The sequence below is a fragment of the Salmo salar genome, chromosome ssa20, assembly GCF_905237065.1.
Source record: "Salmo salar chromosome ssa20, Ssal_v3.1, whole genome shotgun sequence".
Classification (NCBI taxonomy): Eukaryota; Metazoa; Chordata; class Actinopteri; order Salmoniformes; family Salmonidae; genus Salmo; species Salmo salar.
This window is the reverse complement of record NC_059461.1, coordinates 48758766-48782742: the sequence shown is the minus strand read 5'-3', so window position 1 is coordinate 48782742 and position 23977 is coordinate 48758766. Positions and strand designations below refer to the sequence as shown.

General features: G+C 41.6%; 1 protein-coding gene across 2 annotated transcripts in view; it reads left to right on the top strand.

The window, feature by feature from the left end:
• Positions 1-7451: 7451 nt before the first annotated feature.
• The window catches only part of LOC123729248 (prostacyclin receptor), a 51259-nt gene continuing 34733 nt past the window's right edge, over positions 7452-23977 (top strand). Inside the window, exons 1-2 of one of the 2 annotated variants that reach the window (XM_045703530.1) lie at positions 7454-7727; positions 8119-9059. In XM_045703530.1, the coding sequence (XP_045559486.1) occupies positions 8232-9059 (828 nt within the window). In that variant the 5' untranslated portion in view covers positions 7454-7727; positions 8119-8231. Of the gene's footprint in view, positions 9060-23977 lie in introns of both variants that reach the window. The other variant, XM_045703529.1, reaches the window with a different exon arrangement.

The following is a 23977-nucleotide window of genomic DNA, read 5'->3' as shown; positions in this document are numbered from 1 at the left end:
TAAAGTGTTAACAAATATGTTTATCAGGTAATATAACACTTCATAAAAGCCCACTTCCAGATAAGTGTTACGAAAGACTGCTTGTCAAGCATGGACCCAGATCCAGACCAGTTGATTTACTGTTTTCATTTCAATTCATAAATGGAAATCACAGAGAGTTAAAGTAAATCCAGACCACTGACGATAAACTGTAAAACAAACCAATTTCCAGTCATCTCCATGAAGGATCTTAAACTCATAATAGTAATGGCCATTCCTCATGACATGTCTGTCTGTCTGTCTGTCTGTCTGTCTGTCTGTCTGTCTGTCTGTCTGTCTGTCTGTCTGTCTGTCTGTGATAGGAGGTGGTCAACCTTTCAAAAATCAATCTCATCATGTGCCACATAATCCATTTTGACTGAGGGCCTGTTTTGATTCTGACACAGCCTAGGCAGGGAAACAATGTTTACCAGACAGGGGGATCTATCTTAAACTCAACCACAACACAGACGGAACAAATGCAGGGGCCAGAAAACAGACACAGCCACTGCTTATGCCTGAGCCAAGACAAAGCAATTGGCTTGATGTTCATGACTTTATGATGAACAGTGATACCTTTAGAGCTACTTGTTAGATTTATCATCTAACTCAACTCAGACGTACTGAACGGTCAGGTAGTGTGGCAAACAAAGAGGTATTGGGACAATAAGTTCATTTGTTTGAGAGTTGTGCCCTGAAACCACTGTAATATCCATTAGAAAGTCAATTAATCAATTCTGACTGAACAATTTTATAGATGGACATCACACACGTAAAGGGACCTGGGCTGATGTCACTGAAACAATACGTAAATCCAATTACAGCTCTTTAGAGGAATCTGTGGTCGAAGCAGCTCCAGTCAGTCAGGTATGTTTGAGGGTATAAACAACTCTGGGATCATCTGAAGCAGTTTGAGTCACATTCCCACATTTTTTCTAATATTCCTGTTTAGCCTCAATTGTCAATCTCAATTTCGACTGTTAAGGACTGATGACTGATGACTGCCTTTATAAACAATACCAGTCCAATGCTCTCTCCTTGGCCAGATGTGAGATAGAGACTTCTTGCCATGCAGCTGTGTCTGCATCATACCATTAGAATGCACACTCCTGTTGTGGTTAATGGCTGAATGGCTCACCAACATTTGTCTTTGTGTGTGTGTGTGTGTGTGTGTGTGTGTGTGTGTGTGTGTGTGTGTGTGTGTGTGTGTGTGTGTGTGTGTGTGTGTGTGTGTGTGTGTGTGTGTGTGTGTGTGTGTGTGTACTCGCAAATGTGCATGCCTGTGTGTGTGGTTGTGTGGGCTTGCATGCATAAGAGAGTGCACAACATCACCAGATGTCTCAGACCTGCTGTATTTATTGCTACTGCGAACCTCGACTAGCTTTTACTTGTACTCTCTGAAGAACATGACAAACCAGTCTTAATACACTAGAACAGATCACAGGTGAGATGTCACCGTCTGTGAGTGAGCAAAGCAGAGCACTGAGCAGACTTCAAAGAAACAGCAGCATTCTTCTGGAGTTTGGTTTTTCCCAGGCTAACTCCCGGCCAGGAACACCACCGCTGTGCGGCCAAACCGGAGATGCACACAGAGTGCTTTGGTGTTTACGCTATTACCGTCAGTACTGACGTCCCAGGCCAGGGCTCTTGTTAAATAATTTCAGAGAGATATATAACGTCAGTAATGTAAAAATATGGCTGTCAAAGGCTTCAATTCCGCAGTTTATTTTCAATTGTCCACTTCACGTTTGTCACAAACTTCGTCGTCTGACGATAAGGAGAAATCACTGTCAGACCAATACGCAGCGGGTTGTGTGTTCCACATCATTTTATTAAGTTTGATGCACACGGAAAAACAATAAACTAGAACGACAGGAGACAGTTTCACAGGCTATAACTATACATAGCAGTGCAAAATAAAACAACCCACAAAACCCAGGTGACAAACACACTCCTAATATATGACTCCCAATCAGGAACAACGATAACCAGCTGTCCCTGATCGGGAGCCACACAGACCAACATAGAAACAGAAATACCAGAAAAACACATACAACACAGTACTTCTGCCACGTCCTGACCAAAAATACTAAACAACTACTCCCTCTGCTGGTCAGGACGTGACAACGTTTCTATTTCTGTTTCTCCTCTGGTCTCTGGTGAAGTATCCAAACAGGCACTGAACCCATTACAGACCAGGGCAGCTGTAACAGTGGACCTTTATGAAATTCAAGACAAAAGTGACTTCATAGTGGTTTGTCGCCATGATGCATTTATTAAATTCAAATAATACTTCACAAGGTCACATTATGTTGGCTGGAGGTTGTTATCATGCCATCGGACCACTTACCTAACCTGTTTGTTCTTCAACCAATGAAGCATAACAGCAATAACCAAAGACATCAATAGATACCAATCAATAATGTACAGTATGTTCTTCGAACATGTTCCTCACCGATAGTAAACCCTATGATCCTGGGGCAACAGGCATAGGTTTAACATGCACTACCACTACCATTATCCTCTGCTTACTCATAAGCTACTGTACATAATAAAACGGGTGCGTCTAATCCTGAATGCTGAATGGTTAAAACCACATTCCAGCCGGTGTCTATTCCACAAGTTACCACCGGCTAAATCTATGACGTTAAAATGCCTATTTACTCTGTTCCATCTGACTGCGCAATCCACTGTCTCATCAGCCCAGCCAAGCAATTTATAATCTTGATCTCCACTATAAAAAATCTAGACATTGTCTCACATTTCTTTTAGACTAACATTTAGTTTTCAACAGAGGACATTTGCATAAACCTTGCTGTCTGTCACTCAGACAGACATTTGAAACATTGTTGCAATATTCAAAATCTTTCTCCAGCTGTCTCATAGCAATGAACGTGTCGGGAGTCGGGACGAGACAGGCAGGCAGGCAGCTTTCCTCAGCCAGTCGAAATCATGAACCATCTGTCATAATTTTTACGGATACATACAAAGAAATGTAAATTGAAAAAAGTTCAAACGGAACAAAGTGTAGCTAGTTTGCAGTCTTTGCATCTTCAGTTCAAAGTGATTGTGTTTAGCTGTGTTGTTAGCTAGCTCCTCTGAACAACGGTGTCCTGACGAGGGAGCACATTTTCTATGCCAGGCAAAATCGCGCCTCATTAGCTCATTGTTATGGATGCGTCCAAATAAATGCCACTAGAAAACAGCTTAAACAAATGCAAATGCAGCTACTGTTGTTATTCTGGCTGCACTGTTTGACGTGACTGTAAGTTAACCGTAGTTGGCTAGCTAGCAAGCAAGGGATAAGAACATTCCCAGCCAGTATGCCAATGGAACATTTAGAATCTAGGGTAGCAACCCTAGATTTGTGTCGGGGCTATATCTTGAGGAAGGATGAAATACTGTAGTATGAATACATTTATCAAAATAATTTTTTTAATGAAAATATGTCAACCGTTATTTCAATATGTTGTATAAAAGTTAGAACCCGTTGTATAAAAGTTATAATGCCCTCAAAGCCAGTGTTTGGAGGATATATTGGCACGGTTTGCCGGTTTGCTAATATTGGCACGGTTTGCTAACAACACCCGTGCCCATATCTCTTCCAAACACTGGCTTCTCGAGCATTATCACTTAATTAAAGACCCAGGACTCCAACGAACACAGAGGCTCTGCAATGAATCAACATATAGCCCCAACTGTCTGCAACCATCTATCTCAATTTGGGGCTATGTAAATAATGTCAGAGTTATGACATTGGTGTGGTAGTTGGTATATTTATGCTAGTCTCCCTGGTTCTGCATGCCTATTCTCTCCATGGCCCATGCCCTTCTCTATGGCTTTGTCTGGGTGGTGTTTATTTAAAAGATCCCACTGTGTTTTGTTTTATGGGCAGTAGACCTGTAAACACTCCTCTCAGTGATAATCTTTGAGGGCTTTTTCCCCTCTCATGGTGCCAGGGAGCATGGGGGAATGATAGAGAGATGGGATGGACAGATCAGGGGAAAGGGGTAGAGGCCTTAGCTTTTCTTTATTGCATGCCCTGCTCATATGTTTGATAAGAGAACATGGCCGACATGAGGAAAATGCTCCACATCAAACATTTTGATACAGTCTTGTTGCTACATCAAAGGTACTGCGTGTGTTCGGGTATTTCAAAGTGGAGGCCCTTATTGTAACATTTCACAGTATCTTTTTGGGCCAGTAGTTCAAGCGAAATGCTGTGTCACACAACTAAGAAGCAGGGCCAGCCCATTCAAATGACAAACGGTTAGCTGCATGATGGGACATAGGTTATAGAAACAAACTCTTACCACAACCCAACAACCATTGGGTGAAAAACTGGTCTACCATTCAATGCATTACAGTCCAGAAAATGACTGCTTAAAAGGTGAAAGGTAAACAGAATGCTGCAGAGGCAAAACAGAGCTACCCAAATGTTATTACTAATTTGGCAGCTATGACGGGTTATGTTTGACAGCAGCGTTCCGCAATGGAAAAGGACACACTATGGAGAATGGCAGCAGGTGCTCTCAGTGTGAAGCTGCAGCTGATTTTTAGATTTTTCCAAATAATTCCAACACACTCTGTGGGCATATAAATCTTTTATAATGAGAGCCTGTAACAGGCCTCGATAGGCAAGTAGGCCACCAGGCAGACCGATCATTCCTGGAGACTGTGTGTATCCTACTGTTGGCAACATCATGTAATAGATGTTGTTCAATATGAGCTCTGTGGGACAAACTAGTGCCTCGGGGTGCAGATGAGAGAGATAGGATGAAGCAGAGTAATGTTTTGATCAAGCAGGTGGAGGAGGTACAGTTCAGTTCTCCCTTCTGTGATAAGAACTTCACACGCACACGCACACGCACTCGGAAGTACAGTCTTTCAAATAGATTCAGTATGTCAGTAAAGTTAACTTTCATTGCATTATTCAGTAACCACATTTTGAAATAAATATAAACAAATAACTCAAATGCTCATAATATTTTATTGATGATGTATTCCACTAAATGAAAGAAGACAGAATTTCAATTTTGACCAATGCCAGCTGAGAGTATTTACTTTTCCATCTGTGTTGCATTCTGACATCTTCTTCAGTTTGATGTCTGGGATGTACGCCATGTGATTTTCTTTGCCATGTGCCTTGTTCAACAGCTTTTCTCTTTCCTTCTCCCTCTGTTTCTTTTCGTTATAGTTCCTTGACACCTCGTCCAGGTGGGCTTTCACCCTCTCCTTATTCTTCCTCACTTCTTCCTTACTCTCTGCTTTTCTAGCTCTGAGCAGCTCTTTCACGTTGTTCTTCTCCAACATCTCTCTTTCTTTCCTCTCCTTTTTTTTTCTTGCTTTGCCCTGATTCTCTGGGCAGTTTTAGTTTAATTAATGTTAATCAGTGATCTGAGATATTATTATTAGTCATTCTCTAGCATGCAGTCAACTTAATCTATTGAATCTGATAGTATAACCATAAGGAGGTGACTTGTGACTGCCCTGAAGTGTGACTGGTTAAATGGAGTACTGTACCTGTGGCTGCTCTTGCTCTCCGAACCTCAGGGCAGTCTGCATCTGGTACAGCTTTATGTATGCCTCCTTCATCCTCTCCACCATATCTTTCTTCGCTATTGCACATCTGTCTTTCTCCCTTTGCATTTTCTCAATTTCACTATTCGTTCTCTCCCACTCCCCTGTAAGCGTCAACCTGTCCTTTTCCATCTCCCATCCCTTCTTCTCTTGTCCATGCAGGCAAAGAATCCTCATCTTTTCTCTTTCCAGAGCCTCTATCGCTCTCTCCTTTTCTCTCAACTCAATCATCCTCTCTGCTGCCTGTGTGCTCCTTCTATTAATCTCCTCCTTCTCCTTCATCCATCTTTCCCCCTGTTGATCCCAGATTCTTTGTAGGCCAGCCTTGGCCTTGGCCCATCTCCCCCTGTCCTCCTTCCAGCCTACTAAGGTCTGTTTCCTCTCCAGGTCTGCTTTGGCCAAATCTGTCTTCAAACCATTTCTTATGAGGTTCCATCCATTCCTCTCTCTCACCCTCTCCTTCACCACCCTTTCATTCTCAGCTAACAGTCTCTTCTTGTTCTCCACTCTCAACTTCCATAACTTGGCCAAGGACATCTTCACCTTTGATACCTTGCCCATCAACGTTTGTGTGTTGACTGTTGCACTTTCTCTGTGTTTGTCCAACACCTCTCACTGCCTTTCATTCTCTGCTAACAGCCTCGTGTTCTCCACGGTCAACTTCCCTATCCTGGCCAAGTGCAGTATGTTCTGCATCGTCACCTTTGTCATCTTGACTTCTAGATTTTCTTTGTCTGCCTCTAAGCTTTCTCTCTGTTTCTTCAACATCTCTCTCTCCCTTTCATTCTCAGCTAACAGCTTAGTACTCTCCACTGCCACCTCTCCTCTTTTGGCCAAGTTCAGTATGTTCTGCACCTTCAGCTTTGCCATCTTGAGCTCCATCTTCTTTCTGTCTGACACTACACTTTCTCTCTGTTTCTCAAACAACTCTCTCTCTAGCTTCCATTGGTAGTGGTGTACCTCAATAGGAGCCTCAGTCCCCCTTATCTGCCTCAGCAACTCTTCAATTAGCCTTTCTCTTGCTTGCTCTGGTTCCATCCTCACCTAGTTGACTTTCTCCAACACCTCTCTCTCCAGCTTTCATCGGTTGTGGTCTACCTTGTTACAAGTCTCAATCTCCTTTCTCATTGTCAGCAGCCCCTCCATTTTTCTTTGTCTTTCGTTCTCTTATTCCTCCCTCATCGTGTTGCCTTTCTCCATCTCCTCACTTTCAGTGAATTATTTCTACAGTGTACTAACCCATTTCTGCATTGATATATGGAGAAACATGTATTAGTTATTTTTTATTTGTTCATATTATTTTCTTAAAACTGTCTGACCATGCCAGATTTCAAACTTCAGTTACCTTCAGGGTAATTGGTATAACCTAGTAAATGCTAGAGAGTAGGCCTAGTTTTACTGATTTACTTGAATTCTGTATTCTGGCTTAAAATCTCAAAATTCAAAAGATTTTAGAACGATATTTTTTAAAAATCCTAGAGACGTTATACATAGCCGTACACAATTCTAGCCCAGGTTAATGAGGTATACAATTTATAAACCATTCATTTTCCTGAAAATAAATTCGGTTTATTTCAAATAGATTCAAAATAAATATTACTTTGTAAGTAATTACATGTTTTTTTTATTTTTGTTTAATTATAGAAAATAGGTGGTCCTTGTTTTTCATCAATAGGTGGCCTCTTAATGTTTTATTGGTTACGTAATGGTTAGAGAAAAATAAAGAATAAAAAGATTTTGCCATATCCAAATAATGAAACATTTCAAAACCTACTGAAATGACCTCGAAAAACGGACGGTCGTGTATAATTTCTAATAAGTCATCTGACCTAAAATAGTATTTTTAACCGTCTCGGAGACTGCGAGGGAGAATGAACGTGAGTGCGTAGAAGAGAGAAGGGGAGCGCGGGCTACGCGTGGACGCGAAGGAGAGAGCGGAAAGTGGCACGCGCTCTACCTCGTTTATCAGTAGATATCAGACAGATGCGTGCGACAGTCGGAGAGTTTGAGTTTCAGAGGAACGATATAAAACGTTAGCCTTTGCACTGTCGCTAACGGGGTCTGTAGGACATACCGGGCAAAAGATAAGGAATGGCAGTTGATATTTATCGCCAATTGAGAGCCGTCTGGTAAGACTTGATAGCTTGTTTCGTTCTTATTTGTTACTGTAATTTATTACTCATAAATGCGAATATCATTTGAACTGCCCTTACGTAGATTTTCTGGATTCTATAGGCATAGATATACATTTTGCCCAATGGAGCCCTAAATAGTTGCATATTTTCTTTAAAAATAGGACTTGTAGAACCGTTTTTAGACCCTGGAGACTTTCGAAACTTAGCATAAGAGCAACAAGATAAACGGACACAATTTGGGCGAAATCCACTGAATCAACACTGATTCAGCAATGCCATCCCATTGGTCACAGACGTCAGTTCAATGTTTAGTTGTGATTTACATTTGGTTGAGTTATCACTAACGTGAATTCAACAAAACATGCCACCATGTCATTGGATTTAGGCAAAAAAAGGGTGACTTCAAGAGCTTGAGGGGGCATCACAACCACCACCACAACAAACCCTTACAGCCTGACACACACACAACCAACACAAACACACACTGAACCTCCAGCCATGCTGTCGAACGAGAGCTGTGAGAACAGCACCCATATCCACATGGACGGGAACCCGGTGGTGAGCACAGTGATGTTCATCCTGGGGGTGATGGGGAACTTCATCGCCCTGGCCATCCTGGGGGTCCACCAGAAGGAGCGGCGCACCAAGTCCTCTGTCTTCTGCATCCTGGTGACGGGGCTGGCCCTCACTGACTTGCTGGGAACCTGCTTCCTCAGCCCCCTGGTGTTTGTGTGCTATGCCCGCCAGCGATCCCTGCTGGGGCTCACTGGGGACCAGGGACTCTGTGGCCTCTTCGCCTTTGCCATGACCTTCTTCGGCCTGGCCTCCATGCTCATCCTCTGTGCCATGGCCGTGGAGCGCTGCCTGGCCATCAGCCACCCCTATTTTTACTCCAAGTGCGTCCGACGCAGCTTCGCCAAGGTGGCCCTACTGCTTATCTACATCTTCACCTGCGCCTTCTGTGTTTTGCCATTCTTCGGCTTTGGCCGCCACAAGCAGTACTGCCCGGGCACGTGGTGCTTCATCAAGATGGAGGCAGCAGGCGAGGGGGTGGACAACGAGAGGAAGGTTCTGGCGTTCTCACTGTCCTACGCCTCACTCATGGCGCTGCTGATCGTGGCGGTGTTTGTGTGCAACGGCTCGGTGATTGTCAGCCTGTGCCGGATGCACCGCAGCCAGATGACACGGCGTGGTTCGGTGGTGAACGGAGGGAGGAAGAGGAAGATGAGTCTGGGCTGGTTCGGACAGGGGGAGGAGGAGATGGACCACCTGATGCTGCTGGCCTCCATGACGGTCATCTTCGTTGTCTGCTCCTTGCCGCTCACTGTGAGTTGACCTCTGACCTCTCTCTCTCTCTCTTTGACCCATATCCCTGTGTGTGCATGTTTATGTGTGAGTACGCGTGGCCCCTGTCTATGACTGACACATCATCTGTGACTCAAACTCTGACTTTCACTGTATGCACTCACTTTTCCTGTGACTGACGTCTTTCTCTGACTAAGTCTTGAATCTTTAACTATTTGTGTCTCTTCAATTGTCTTATCCTCTCTGTATGTGATTCTGTCTGATACCTAGTCGTGACCCTAGTGTACACTGTCATACTGTGGGTATTAGCCATTCAAAACCACTTCTCTCAACTCCTGATATCACTCCATGCACACATCATGCTAGCATTCTGTGTAAACAATGGCATGCTGTGCCGTCTCGCTCACTGTTAGATCGCTTTGGTGTTTTGATATTGAAGTGAAATGAGAACCGCCCTGTTTTTAAGAGAGTATCAGATCTGGGGGAAACCTTTGTTCCCAGGAGGAAATTGTTTTAAAGAAAACAAGCAGGCCAGTCTCCGCTCCTCTACTCCCATGAGGCTGTTCATTATAACATATCCACTCCCCAGAGAGGTTTATCCCTTGGTTGCACAACCAGACAGTCATTATTTGGATAGTAAATAAAACTGAACCTTGATGTTTTTCCCCTCTAATTGAGAGGTGTGTGCTAAATCTGTCAGCCCTGGAGGACTGGATCTGGCCCCTCCCTCCCTTTCCAGAGGAACTATGGCTCGGGTCCCTGCTTGGGCTATCCCTACCTGTGGGTGTTCACTGGGTTTGACACTGAGCTTTTGGAGGCAGCTTCCTGTCCCTGACTCTGGCCCTTCTGGCTGTTACCACACACACACACACACACACACACACACACACACACACACACACACACACACACACACGGACACGGACACGGACATTTGTAGAACTACAGATAAAGTGTTTTGGTATCAACCCTCAATCTATGTTTTGCTGAAAGTCACTGTTTTGAGTGTAAAGATATAAGCCTGCTATCCTTGGTTACACACTAAATAAGCTTGTCAGTTTCCTTTGATTTAAGTTCAATCATTGATTTGTGCAACTAAGGACATTCCAGTTACCAAAGTAGTTAAAGAGTAACTACAAGGAATGAGGGTAATTGACTAATGTCAACTGTTCCCATTTTCTTTAAGTCATTCAATACCAACCATCTCCCTGAGGTCTCTCTGCTACCTGTGGGTGATACTCCATGATAAGACAGGAAGTTGACAGAGTTCCTGTCTCTCTCCTGACAGATGTGTGTGTGTGTGTGTGTGTGTGTGTGTGTGTGTGTGTGTGTGTGTGTGTGTGTGTGTGTGTGTGTGTGTGTACAGTGAGCGCCGTAATTCATTGGACAGTGACAATGTTTTTGTTCTGTACTCTAGCACTTTGAGTTTGAAAGGATACAATGAGGGTGAAGTGCAGACTGTCAGCTTTAATTTGAGGGTATTTTCATACATATCGGATGAACCGTTTAGAAATGACAGCACCTTTTGTACATGTTCCCCCCATTTTAAGGTACTACAAGTATTTGTTGAATTGGCTTCACAGCGGCAGTCATCTGACCTCACAACGGCAGTCAAGCACCCAAGCTAACTGCCTAATATTAGCTAGCGACTTCCAGACAAAAATGAGAGAACACCTCTCTGACCATTTTACTCACCCTAGCAGAGCTGGTTAGGCTATTTTCATGTTATCCAGAGCGTTGGTGACTAACTGTGTTGCTGGCAACAATTTAATTACTTTTTTCCCAGTTTACTGATACCGGCCATATTAAACGGGTGTTGGGCGTTCGTAAATTCATTAGTTATTCTGCGCTCTGGCACACTCAGACAAGAGTGCTCTGAAATCGGATGGCCAGACTGAATTTACGAACGCACCGGAAATGGTTACTTACATAGTGGAGTCTTTTTTGTTAAGACATGTAGCTAGGTAAATGATGAACCATAATCCCAACTCATGACGTTACTACCCAGCATGAATCTGCAGGTAGCTAACCAACCAGGTTTAATGTTAGCTAGCTAACATTAGGCTATAAATAGCCAAGCAAATGGCTCTGAGATACGAATAATAAGATCATACACGTAACGTTAGCTAGCGAGCCAGCCAGCTAACGTTAGCTAACAGTACACTTTAACCTGTTAGGGCTAGGGGGCAGTATTGACACGGCTGGATAAAAAACGTACCCGATTTAATCTGGTTACCACTCCTGCCCAGTAACTAGAATATGCATATAATTATTGGCTTTGGATAGAAAACACTCCAAAGTTTCTAAAACTGTTTGAATGGTGTCTGTGAGTATAACAGAACTCAAATGGCAGGTCAAAACCTGAGAAGATTCTGTACAGGAAGTACCCTGTCTGACCATTTCTTGGCCTTCTTTGCCATCTCTATCCATTACAGAGGATCTCTGCTGTTACGTGACACTTCCTATGGCTCCCATGGGCTCTCAGAAGGCGGCAAAAAGCTGAATCGTGGCTTTGCAGGCTCTGGTTGAAAAAAAGTAGTGCGTTTGGGTAGTGGCTGGTTACAGTACTGTGAGACTCAGGCGCGTGCCCGCGTCGACCGAATGCTTTGTTTTCTTTCCTCTGTTTACCTAAACGCAGATTCCCGGTCGGAATATTAAAAATGGATTTTAAACAGCGGTTGACATGCTTCGAAGTACGGTAATGGAATATTTAGAATTTTTTTGTCACGAATTGCGCCATGCTCGTGACCCTTATTTACACTTCGGATAGTGTCTTGAACGCACGAACAAAACGCCGCTATTTGGATATAACGATGGATTATTTTGGACCAAACCAACATTTGTTATTGAAGTAGCAGTCCTGGGAGTGCATTCTGACGAAGACAACAAAGGTAATCAAACTTTTGTAATAGTAAATCGGAGTTTGGTCAGGGCTAAACTTGGTCGGTGTCTAAATGGCTAGCCGTGATGGCTGGGCTATCTACTGAGAATATTGCAAAATGTGCTTTCCCCGAAAAGCTGACACCTCGATTGCACAAAGGAGTTATGTATCTATAATTCTTAAAATAATTATGTTTTTTGTGAACATTTATCGTGAGTAATTTAGTAAATTCACCGGAGGTTTGCGGGGGGTATGCTAGTTCTGAACGTCACATGCTAATGTAAAAAGCTGTTTTTTGATATAAATATGAACTTGATTGAACAAAACATGCATGTATTGTATAACATAATGTCCTAGGTGTGTCATCTGATGAAGATCATCAAAGGTTAGTGCTGCATTTAGCTGTCTTCTGGGTTTTTGTGACATTATATGCTAGCTTGAAAAATGGGTGTCTGATTATTTCTGGCTGGGTACTCTGCTGACATAATCTGTTTTGCTTTCGTTGTAAAGCCTTTTTGAAATCGGACAGTGTGGTTAGATTAACGAGAGTCTTGTCTTTAAAATGCTGTAAAATAGTCATATGTTTGAGAAATTGAAGTAATAGCATTTCTAAGGTATTTGAAAATCGCGCCACGGGATTACACTGGCTGTTGCGTAGCCCAGAGAGGTTAAGCAGTTCAACTAAGCAAAATATATATATATATTTTTAAAGCTGCGTTAGACATGATTACCTACAAATATTAACCAGCTCAAATGGACAGAAGCGTGCTATATGGAACTCATCTCTCGGCATATCCAGCCCATTCATTATCTCAGGCAATCATGGCTAGCGGGAAGGTTGCTGACTTTTTCTGTGCATAAACCAACTAGGCTCGTATTTTAACCATTTTATTTGTGTTTACAGATGGAATTCACGTTTGTTATTAAGGCATATGAAAGTTCACATGTTCCAGAAAGCATTTCTGCCAAATAACGCATTTTGATAAAAAGAAGATGGAAGTTCAAATGAACTTCAAGTAGATGAAGTAATGACCCGCGATATACAGTTGAAGTCAGAAATTACATACACCTTAGCCAAATACATTTAAACTCAGTTTTTCACAATTCCGGAAATTTAATCCTAGTAAAAATTCCCTGTGTTAGGTCAGTTAGGATCATTTATATTTTAAGAATGTGAAATGTTAGAATAATAGTAGAGAGAATGATTTATTTCAGCTTTTATTTCTTTCATCACATTCCCATTGGGTCAGAAGTTTACATACACTCAATTAGTATTTGGTAGTATTGCCTTAAACAATTTAAACTTGGGTCAAATGTTTCGGGTAGCCTTCCACAAGCTTCCCATGATAAGTTGGGTGAATTTTGGCCCATTCCTCCTGACAGAACTGGTGTAACTGAGTCAGGTTTGTAGGTATCCTTGCTCGCACACGCTGCTCCCCACAACTTTTCTATAGGATTGAGGTCAGGGCTTTGTGATGGCCACTCCAATACCTTGACTTTGTTGTCCACAATTTTGGAAGTATGCTTGGGGTCATTGTCCATTTGGAAGACCCATTTGCGACCCAAGCTTTAACTTCCTGACTGATGTCTTGAGATGTTGCTTCAATATATCCACATCATTTTCCTCCTCATGATGCCATCTATTTTGTGAAGTGCACCAGTCCCTCCTGCAGCAAAGCACCCCCACAACATGATGCTGCCATCCCCGTGCTTCACGATTGGGATGGTGTTCTTCGGCTTGCAAGCCTCCCCCTTTTTCCTCCAAACATAACGATGGTCATTATGGCCAAACAGTTCTATATTTGTTTCATCTGACCAGAGGACATTTCTCCAAAAAGTACCATCTTTGTCCCCATGTGCAGTTGCAAACCGTAGTCTGGCTTTTTTATGGTGGTTTTGGGGCAGTGGCTTCTTCCTTGCTGAGCGTCCTTTAAGGTTATGTCGATATAGGACTCGTTTTACTGTGGATATAGATACTTTTGTACCTGTTTCCTCCAGCAACTTCACAAGGTCCTTTGCTGTTGTTCTGGGATTGATTTGCACTTTTCGCACCATAGTACGTTCATCTCTAGGAGACAGAACGCGTCTCCTTCCTGAGCGGTATGACGGCTGCGTGGTCCCGTGGTGTTTATACTTGCGTACTATTGTTTGTACAGATGAACGTGGTACCTTCAGGCGTTTGGAAATCTCGTTTAGGGCTCCCAAAAGGCTAGAGCCGGCCCTGCCTGAGGGAAATTTAAGCCAGGATACATCCTGAGTGTCATGTCAAGGCCGTTAATCTGGTGAATAATTGAATAGCTTGTTATTAAGGAATCACCCAACTGACTCACACAACACCTCAGACATGCCACACTGCCGGTGTCTGTGTGCGTGTGTGGGGGAGGGTGTATGTATGTGTGTTTGTGTGTGCCTGCGCATGCGTGCATCTGTATGTGACTATGAATGGATGAGGTAATGGAGGAGTGTGTATCGGATGAGATGAGTATAGCACAGTGCATGTTAAGGCCTATAGTTAGGATGTGGGTTTAGAGTATAAGACTGCCTGCCTTTCTGGAGCTGAAAAACTGTTGGAACATGACGGAAACCTGAGCAAGAGGAGATGCAGGATGGCGGAAAGAAACTAGTTTTGGAACAATAGTTCCCTCTGTAATATGGTATTAATATGTTAAGAGTGTATTTATTATGGATCTCCATTAGCTGCTGCCAATGCAGCTGCTACTCTTCCTGGGGTCCAGCAAAATTAAGGAAGTTATACAATTTTAAAAACATTACAATACATTCAGATTTCACAACACACTGTGTGCCCTCAGGCCCTTACTCCACCAATACCACATATCTACAATAGAAAATCCATGTGTGTATGTTATTGTGTGTGTGTATACATGTGTCTGTGTCTATTTTAGTGTTGCTTCACTGTCCCCGCTGTTCCATAAGGTGTATTATGGAACAGCGGGTGTATTTTTTTTTTTTTGAATATTTTTTTTTTGACTCTAATTTTACTGCTTGCATCAGTTATTTGATGTGGAATAGAGTTCCATTTAGTCATGGCTCTATGTAGTAGTGTGTGCCTCCCATAGTCTATTCTGGACTTCGGTACTGTGAAGAGACCTCTTGTGGCATGTCTTGTGGGGTATGCATGGGTGTCTGAGCTGTGCGCCGTTGTTCAAACAGACAGCTTGGTGCGTTCAACATGTCAATACCTCTCATAAATACAAGTAGTGATAAAGTCAATCTCTCCTCCACTTTGAGCCAGGAGAGATTGACATGCATATTATTGTTAGCTCTCTGTGTACATCGAAGGGCCAGCCGTGCTGCCCCGTTCTGAGCCAATTGCAATTTTCCTAAGTCCCTTTTTGTGGCACCTGACCACACGACTGAGCAGTAGTCCAGGTGTGACAAAACTAGGGCCTGTAGGACCTGCCTTGTTAAGAAGGTAGAGTAACGCTTTATTATGGACAGACTTCTCCCCATCTTAGCTGCTGTTGTATCAATATGTTTTGACCATGACAGGGTTACTCCAAGCAGTTTAGTCAACTCAACTTGATCAATTTCCACAAAATGTATTACAATATTTAGTTGAGGTTTAGGTAGTGATGCACCGATATGACATTTTTGGCCGATGTCCGATATTTTCCTTGCCAAAAATAAATGTTAACGATAACCGATATTCAACATTTTTGCAGGCTTTTAAGCATTCTAGTACAGTTAAATAGTTAACACACACACCGACGCAGCCGTCTAAGGCACTGCATCTCACTGCAAGAGGCGTCACTACAGTCCCTGGTTCGAATCCAGGCTGTATCTCATCCGGCCGTGATTGGGAGTCCCATAGTGCAGCGCACAATTGGCCCAGCATCGTCCAGGCCGTCATTGTAAATAAGAATTTGTTCTTAACTGACTTGCCTAGTTAAAGGTTTCACACACCACACTGACCAAAAAGTTATATTGTTGGAGTTACGTATGTCCCCATTACCAGTAAAACATAATCAAAACCTATTTCTTTCACTTACTTGCTGTGCTCTTTCGTTGTTCAGTCATTTCATTCTCAACCAGGATTTCTATGGAATGCCGTTTGGGTCTTTGCGTGTCAAAAAATATACATGTCAAATAACACATCTGTTTCAGTAGCTAGCTAACTATATAGCTAGGTGTCATCTAAAATAGCCCTAATTTATAAGACAGTTATTATTTGGTTAATGGTGGTCGGACCCATCTATGTGAAGCCAGCCACAATAAGGATTAGCCACAATAGTGGACTTTGCGGTTAGCCTTCAAAATAAAAGAATGGCATAATTTATACTATTTGTATTCATTTGCATTACTGTCAATGACATACTGTTATTTTGAAGGCAAGCCGGAAATTCCACTATTGTGCCTAATCCTTATTGTGGCTAGCTTCACAACCCATAACCCGGTGCGGTTGAGCCTCACTAGCCAGATGAAGCTAGCTGGCTGCTTATAAAACATTAGGGCAACAGGGTTAAGTTGCTGACTGGCTATTTATTTTCATGAACTGAAGTTCAATTTCAATAGGCGAACAAGTGGCAACCTAGCTAGTACTTACTCACAAGGATTCCTAAATCATTGCTAAGAATAATGAAAATGACTGCAGGTTCTACTGGTCATTTGTTTTCAGGCTGGTTGGATTGGTGCTAGCTAGGTACCAAGCTAAAGCTAGCTGCCCCAGAAGTTGCGGTCGAACAAATGATGTTTTATTCCCAACTCGGTATTGTAAACACGTAGTTCGTGGCCGGTGTTTGCTGACTTTTTTTGTACAGATTTGACAGTGCTACTGTATCTTTTTTGACACGCAAAGACCCAAACGGCATTCCATAGTATGTATGTTGTGAAGCTAATAGCAGTGACGTTATTACTTTGTAACTCTGGTAGGGCAACATCTGAAAAATAGCGCACTTGGTTGTGTGTACTGGTGCTCAACCAGTCGGCGAAAGCCAACATCACCCGTGACAGAGAGCGGTTGATTGTCAAGGGCAATGAATACCATTATCTTGGCTTTAATGGATTTCGCCTTTGAGTTGTCTCACTGAAATTTTGTTACTGTTTTAAATGACTGGTCAACTTGTTGACAGCTCGATCCACACAGCAGACATTGTGGGCTAGGTTAGGAATGCTGTGTTGCACGTATAGCGCAAAATTTTACGTGCCGTCATTACGTCATGTACCTACGTTATATAGGTATGCACGTCAGCTTTGACATCGGTTTTGCACATCGTGGCGTTAAACTAGACATCGGCCGATACCGACGTTGGCATTTGAAGCTAATATTGCCCGATTCCGATATGTTCACCGAATTTTTTTTAATTTTTTTAAATCTTTAAAAAAAAAAATTATGGAGTTTTTTTTTTTTTTATCGTGCATCCCTGGGTTTAGTGAATGATTTGTCCCAAATACAATGCTTTTAGTTTTAGAAATATTAAAGACTAACTTATTCCTTGCCACCCACTCTGAAACTAACTGCAACTCTTTGTTAAGTGTTGCAGTCATTTCAGTCGCTGTAGTAGCTGACATGTATAGTTTTGAGTCGTCCACATACATAGACACATTGGTTTTACTCAAAGCCAGTGGTATGTCTTTAGTCAAGATTGAAAAAAGTAAGGGGCCTAGACAGCTGCCCTGGGGAATTCCTGATTCTACCTGGATTATGTTGTAGAGGCTTCCATTAAAGAACACCCTGTGTGTTCTGTTAGACAGGTAACTCTTTATCCACAATATAGCAGGGGGTGTAAAGCCGTAACACATACGTTTTTACACCAGCAGACTATGATCGATAATGTCAAAAGCCACACTGAACAGCCCCCACAATCTTTTTATCATCAATTTCTCTCAGCCAATTGTGTAAGTCTGTGCTTGTTGAATGTCCTTCCTTATATGTGTGCTAAAAGACTGTTTGCTAAGGATTGGTAACAGGCTGATTGGTTGGCTATTTGAGCCAGTAAAAGGGGGCTTTACTATTCTTAGGTAGGGGAATTACTTTTGCTTCCCTCCAGACCTGGGGGAACACACTTTCTAGTAGGCTTAAATGGAAAATATGGCAAATAGGAGTGGCAATGAGAGTCTAGTTTATGTAATGCTCTTACCACTTCTGTCAATACTGAGCACACACACGCAGACTCACAGGCAGGCCTCCATCTCTCTGTCCAGTTCTTATTAATGGAATGCAAACACGTTGATGTAACACTATACAGTAGAGCACAATGCCAGGCGCTGAAGAGTAGATGCTTTTCTCACAGCGGTCTGCTTTCAGCACCGCCACAAGACCTAGTGAGGCTGGCTGGAACAAGTGAATGTGAGAGAGATGGAAAGAAGAGATGAATGTGGTGCGTTTTGCTGATAAGATGGGATGTGTTTGCTTTCAGTCTGTCTACTCTGCAAGGGATGGATGGGGTGAGGGACGGAGGGAGGGAGGAGAGAGAGGTTGAAAACCAGAAAGAGAGAAGAGATGAGTGGCTTGGACTGATGCTGCTTGATACAGTGTCGGGTATTTCCATGTAAAAGGCTCCATGACCACTAATGTGAAGTTTATAGGAGCATATCAAATTTGGTGTCAACTGAAAGCTAAGACTCTTATTTTTTTTATTAAGGCATATATTAATTCTTCAACCATTTTCCATCTTAAAAATGTGGAATAAGTAGTCTTTCTGGTCAACTAGATGGAAAAGGGGTCTTGTCTTCTGGAATTGTAAGAAATATTGCCTTTGTCTTGTCATTCTGTCACCAGAAATAATTAAGGTTTACATAAGTAACAAGTAAAGGTAGACCTACCAATTAGTTATAGTGGTTTTACTGATAACAATTTACTTTATGATTTATTAGGTGATTCAAATGTCATTCTGTTACCAAATCGGTAACTGAATGACCAAATAAGCAGTAACAGAATGACTGCGACTGAATTGGCTACAATGGGAATTCATAGTAGTCACAAACCACAGTTGGGTCACCTTCTACTGTCCTTTCTTCCACTGGCATACTGTTATGCTCAGCTCATAACTGTTTCCTTTCTGTTGTGGGGGGTTAAATGCAAGAGTGTCTCTTCTCCCTCTCCATTTAATGTCACCTCTCCTAGCTCTAACTGACACCTACCCATGAGCCCCCCCCCCTTTTTCCATTTACTGTAACCAGACCATTCACCTACTGAGCATCGACTGACACCCGATGTTGAAAATGGACGTCGAAATTTGGTCAGTTCAAATCTGAGCCAATCATAGCCCACTGAATCAACATTGTTTCAACATCATTTAAATTAAAAGAATTGTGACCTTAATTTATCAATCAAGTTCAAGAGAGGAGCGAAAACCCTGGAATGAGTTTGACGAGTGTTATCGGATGTTAATCCACTTCGCTTACTGTGGTTCAATAACCAAAATATATTTCTTTAAACTCAATGTGTCATGTCATAGCTAGCACCCCATTCTTTCTGCAGACATATTTGAATCTTAATTCAGAGTATATGTAAATATTTAAGAGTTTTTGGAAAACGTGGTCGCATAAAAAACAGAGGGAGATTTTACCGTAATTCTGTAACCAAACTGTACTGTTCTTTGAGTTAATGTATTTTTGTAAAGATTTCAGTGGAAAATGTTCAAAGTAGTCTCTGTGTTGTGTGGTTTGTTTAACTTTGCAATACAGTGAAAAAATACGAGTCTCACTTTCATTATGTTAATTGCCCTGCACTAGTTTCTGAGTGCAATAGTGGTTAGAATCAGTCTTGTTCCCCAACAGTACGTTTCATCCAGACAGAAAATGTGGTTGTTTTAATTAACATTACATTAACATCAAATTGTATTTGTCACATCCACCCAAAATATTTTTTTATTTAATTGGCAAGTCAGTTAAGAACAAATTCTTATTTACTATGACGGCCTACCCCGGCCAAACCCGGTCTAAGGCACAGCATCTGTGCAAGAAGCGTCACTGCAGTCCCTGGTTCGAATCCAGGCTGAATCACATCCGGCCTGATTGGGAGTCCCATAGGGCGCCGCACAATTGGCACAGCGTCATCTGGGTTTGGCCGGGGTAGGCCGTCATTGTAAATAAGAACTTGTTCTTAACTGACTTGCCTAGTTTAAATAAAGGTTACATTTTAAACTTTTCAACTGTTACCGGGGGACATTCAGATGAGTCTTGTGGGGCCTTGTGTGCGTCCTACAGCAAAACAACCAACATGTTTGTGAGAGTCTCACCTTTCATATTAATGTGTAGCACCAAATATTTGGGCGCTACAGACAAAAGTTGGCAGATTGGCTGTACCGACTTCAGACGAGTCCCAAAACACTTGTGGTGGTTGTAGAGCAAAACACCATCTCGTTCATGAGTCATCTTTCCATCAAGGGGTCATAATAGTTTTATAGGCCAAACCGTTTGGATGCTACAGATGATTTTGTGAGAAGACCGATTTTGATGTCTCATGGTCTGATAAACACTGCTCTAGCTCTGTTCCCCTTTCACCTCATATGCGGAAGTGCAACATTGGCGGATGCGGATGGATTGAGACACATCCAATGCAAAAAACAGATCTCTAGCTTAAACTGATGGATTTTATGGGGACTTTTCTTTTATGCTAATTTGATTTCCACAGAGGCGCCGACATCTTCTCTAGGGGGTTAAAGAGGCATTATGCAGAAATCGCTCCTCCATTTCCTGGTTGCTAAAATTATAATAGTTTGCCTAATTTCAGTTTGTGACAAAACGAGTAAGTATAGTGTAAAGAATCATTGCACCATGTAAACCGCTGTTAAATATATTTTCCATAACCAAAAATATAGAATTTTCTGCTGTTTGAAGTGAAAGGTGCAAAAACCAAACTTAAGAATTGTTTCAATGAGAATGACCGATCTATAGCTTACATTTCTATGTGAATTTGGTCGGGTCGCCCCAAAAAAGTTACATATTGCAGCTTTAAATAGCCTATAGTTAAGGCTATCTTACGAACAAATGTTACTGTATTTATTCAACCTTTAAATGCAAAGGTGGCAGCTCTATGGACATTTTCACAAATGCTATAATAAACTGCAACAGCATTTATCACTTGCACTATGTACTTTAATGTCATTTCAACTGCAATCCAGGTTATTTGGTTGTGTTATTAGATGAAGCACAGTGAAAGTGTCTGACATTTATAGTCCCGTTTGAACTTTGTTGTGCTTATAAATGGTTAAAAGCGCAGTGGTAACACATTTTGGTGACCACTAAACCAAAATCTGACATTGATTTTCCATTGGAATTTGGTTGTGCTTTTAGATGGTTGAAGCATTGTGATAATACCTTGGCAATTAAACAATTCTTTGGGTGAAAATAGGTTGTGATCTCATTGATCAACATAACAACCAAATATTACCCAATTCTACACATTGAAGTGACACGGTGTGCCCAGTGGGACACAATCAAGGCGTCTTCATTTTGTTAAATTAGGACAATTATCTCTAATATTTATTTAACTTTGAAAATGTGGAGTATGTTGTGTAGATCGTTAGGAAAAAAACAAGTGTATTCCTTTAGAGATTTAATTTTAAGGCAGCACAATGTGATCACTGTGCAGGGGTTGTGTAGACTTTCACTATAGGCACTGTATCTATCATCTCGAGGTAGTGTGCTTGTGCGTGCACGCGTGCATGTATTGCTGCGTGCATGTTCGTTCACCCTCTAGTTAGTCAAATGGGGATGATGAGTGTAGTTCACCCACATGAAAAAATACTATAGTATTCCCTGTAGTGTTTTTGTGGACTTTACTGTAGTATTCCCTGTAGTGTTTTTGTGGACTTTACTGTAGTATTCCCTGTAGTGTTTTTGCAGAGTAAAGTCTGCAAAACCGCTGCAGTGAATACTGTAGTATTTACTGTAGTTTTGCAGACATGACTGTAGTATACTGTAATATTTAGTTTACTATTGTATAAATACTTACTGTAGTATGCTGTAGTGTTTTTGCGGACTGGCACATTTTTCATGACCTGTAGGAAGGTCTGACTGAAGTCTGAACGGATAGTTCTAAGCTTCTGCTCTTTTCTATAAGCTGTAGGGAACACAATAGGGCTCGCTCCAAGAACCTCTTATCCCGTAGGCAGTGTGATAAGAATCATACAAGTTGATAATATCCTCCTCTCAGATAACAAACCACATGTAGGAGTGAAAGATGCAGTACAGCACTGGCTGGACAGGCTCTTAGTGTAAGGTGTCTGTGCAGTGATCTGGTCCATTGTTTTGGCCTGTGTGTTATTGCTGTCTTAGTGGACAGAAGCTCAGTGGGTAAGGACCAGTCAGGACCTCCACATCAGTGGATTGACATCACACTCACGCAAATAATTTTGAGGATTTGACCACAGGAGCTGTCCATTGACCAGCGTGCCTTATAATGCTGTTGTCATAGTTCCACATGTCTAGTGTGGAGTCTTCCAGAGAGTAGATGTGCTGTGTGAAAGCGAGAACAAACCCACTTCCATGACCTCCCCCTGTCATCTCTTTACTATATATGGTTAACACATGCCCATTCATCTGACAGGACCAGACTAATAGCCTGACTGTAGCTTCTCACCTCATTGACCCTCACCCCCGTACATCCCCCATCCGCCCTCTAGAAGACTACCCACATGAAAAAATACTACAGTTTACTATAGAATACTACAATACTTACTATAGAATTCTATAGTAAACTGCAGTATATGTGGAATACTAAACTACACACAGTAGTATCTCTCAATCATGTGTAGTACTTACTATAGAATTATGTACTATACTGTAGAATACTACTATAAAAACCATGTGGAAAAACCACCATTTTTTTTACTGTAGTAAATACTACAGTATACAATTTACATATATTTACATCCTTGCCCATTCCCCACCCCCATATCACAATTTGTGCCATCCATAAGTGAGAAACCTAAATATTGTGTTCCCTAATGGTAATTGAAAAGAGCAGAAACTCTGAACTATCTGTTCAGACCCCAGTCCTACCTACCTACAGGTTATGGAATATTTGCTCTTTTAGTATATTTCCAGTAGGTGTCCTAAAGGAGAAAGCCTTCTATGTAAAATATTTAAAAAATATATATATATATATCTATAGTAAATACTACAGTAATGTCTGCAAAAACACTACAGTAAATCCTACAGTATACTACAGTCCGCAAAGACACTACAGTAAATACTACAGTATAGTCCACAAAAACACTAAAGTAAATACTACAATCTGCAGAAATGCTACATTAATTACTATAGTATATACTACAGTTTTATTTTATTACAGTATTTATATTTAGCGCTGGGTGATATGGACAAAATATATCACAATATATTTGATGTTTTTGAATAACAAAAGTTGTAAATATGCTTTATGAGTAGTTCATGACCCTAGAGTGGCAACACATACCTTAAGTGATTTCAATTTCTCCATTTATACTGTTCAATCTGTTGGAGTTGACATTTTGAACATTGAGATATTAGACATGATAGATCAGACGCATAGTATATTAAGGAGTGAAAGAGACTGGGTCTCTGTAGAAAGACAGATAGCTGTGGAATGTGTTGGATGAGAGGAGAGCAACATGTGAAACAGGGGAGAGGGATGGACATCTGTGGATTAGATGAAGGAGGGGTTGAGGTCAGGAGGTGAGGACAGATTCTCTTAAAGCAGCAATAAAGGTTTGGTATCCTGTTACCCTCTTTATTAGCTTCCTGTAGAGCCATAAAACATAAGGATTGGAGAGAAGGAGTGTTTTAAGTAGGATGTATATAACTGTGATGGTGAGAAATGTTTTGCGGTCTGATTACAGCTGTACAGAACCTTTGGGAAGAGTTAAACTTGGTTAAAGCTTCTCTGGTGTCCGTGGGTTATTTACTCTGAAAAATAAGAACCTAAGAACCCATTTTCGGCACTTTTATTATCCTTTCCACACTGTGCCACGCAGCATGATATTGACAAATAAATATAGGCCTAGTTAATTGGTGAACTGTTGAAATAATGGAATCAGTAGTTTGGAATATAGTGGGCAGCACCTTGAATACATTGTTTGACATGACAGCGAATTAATAAACCAGGGAGGAA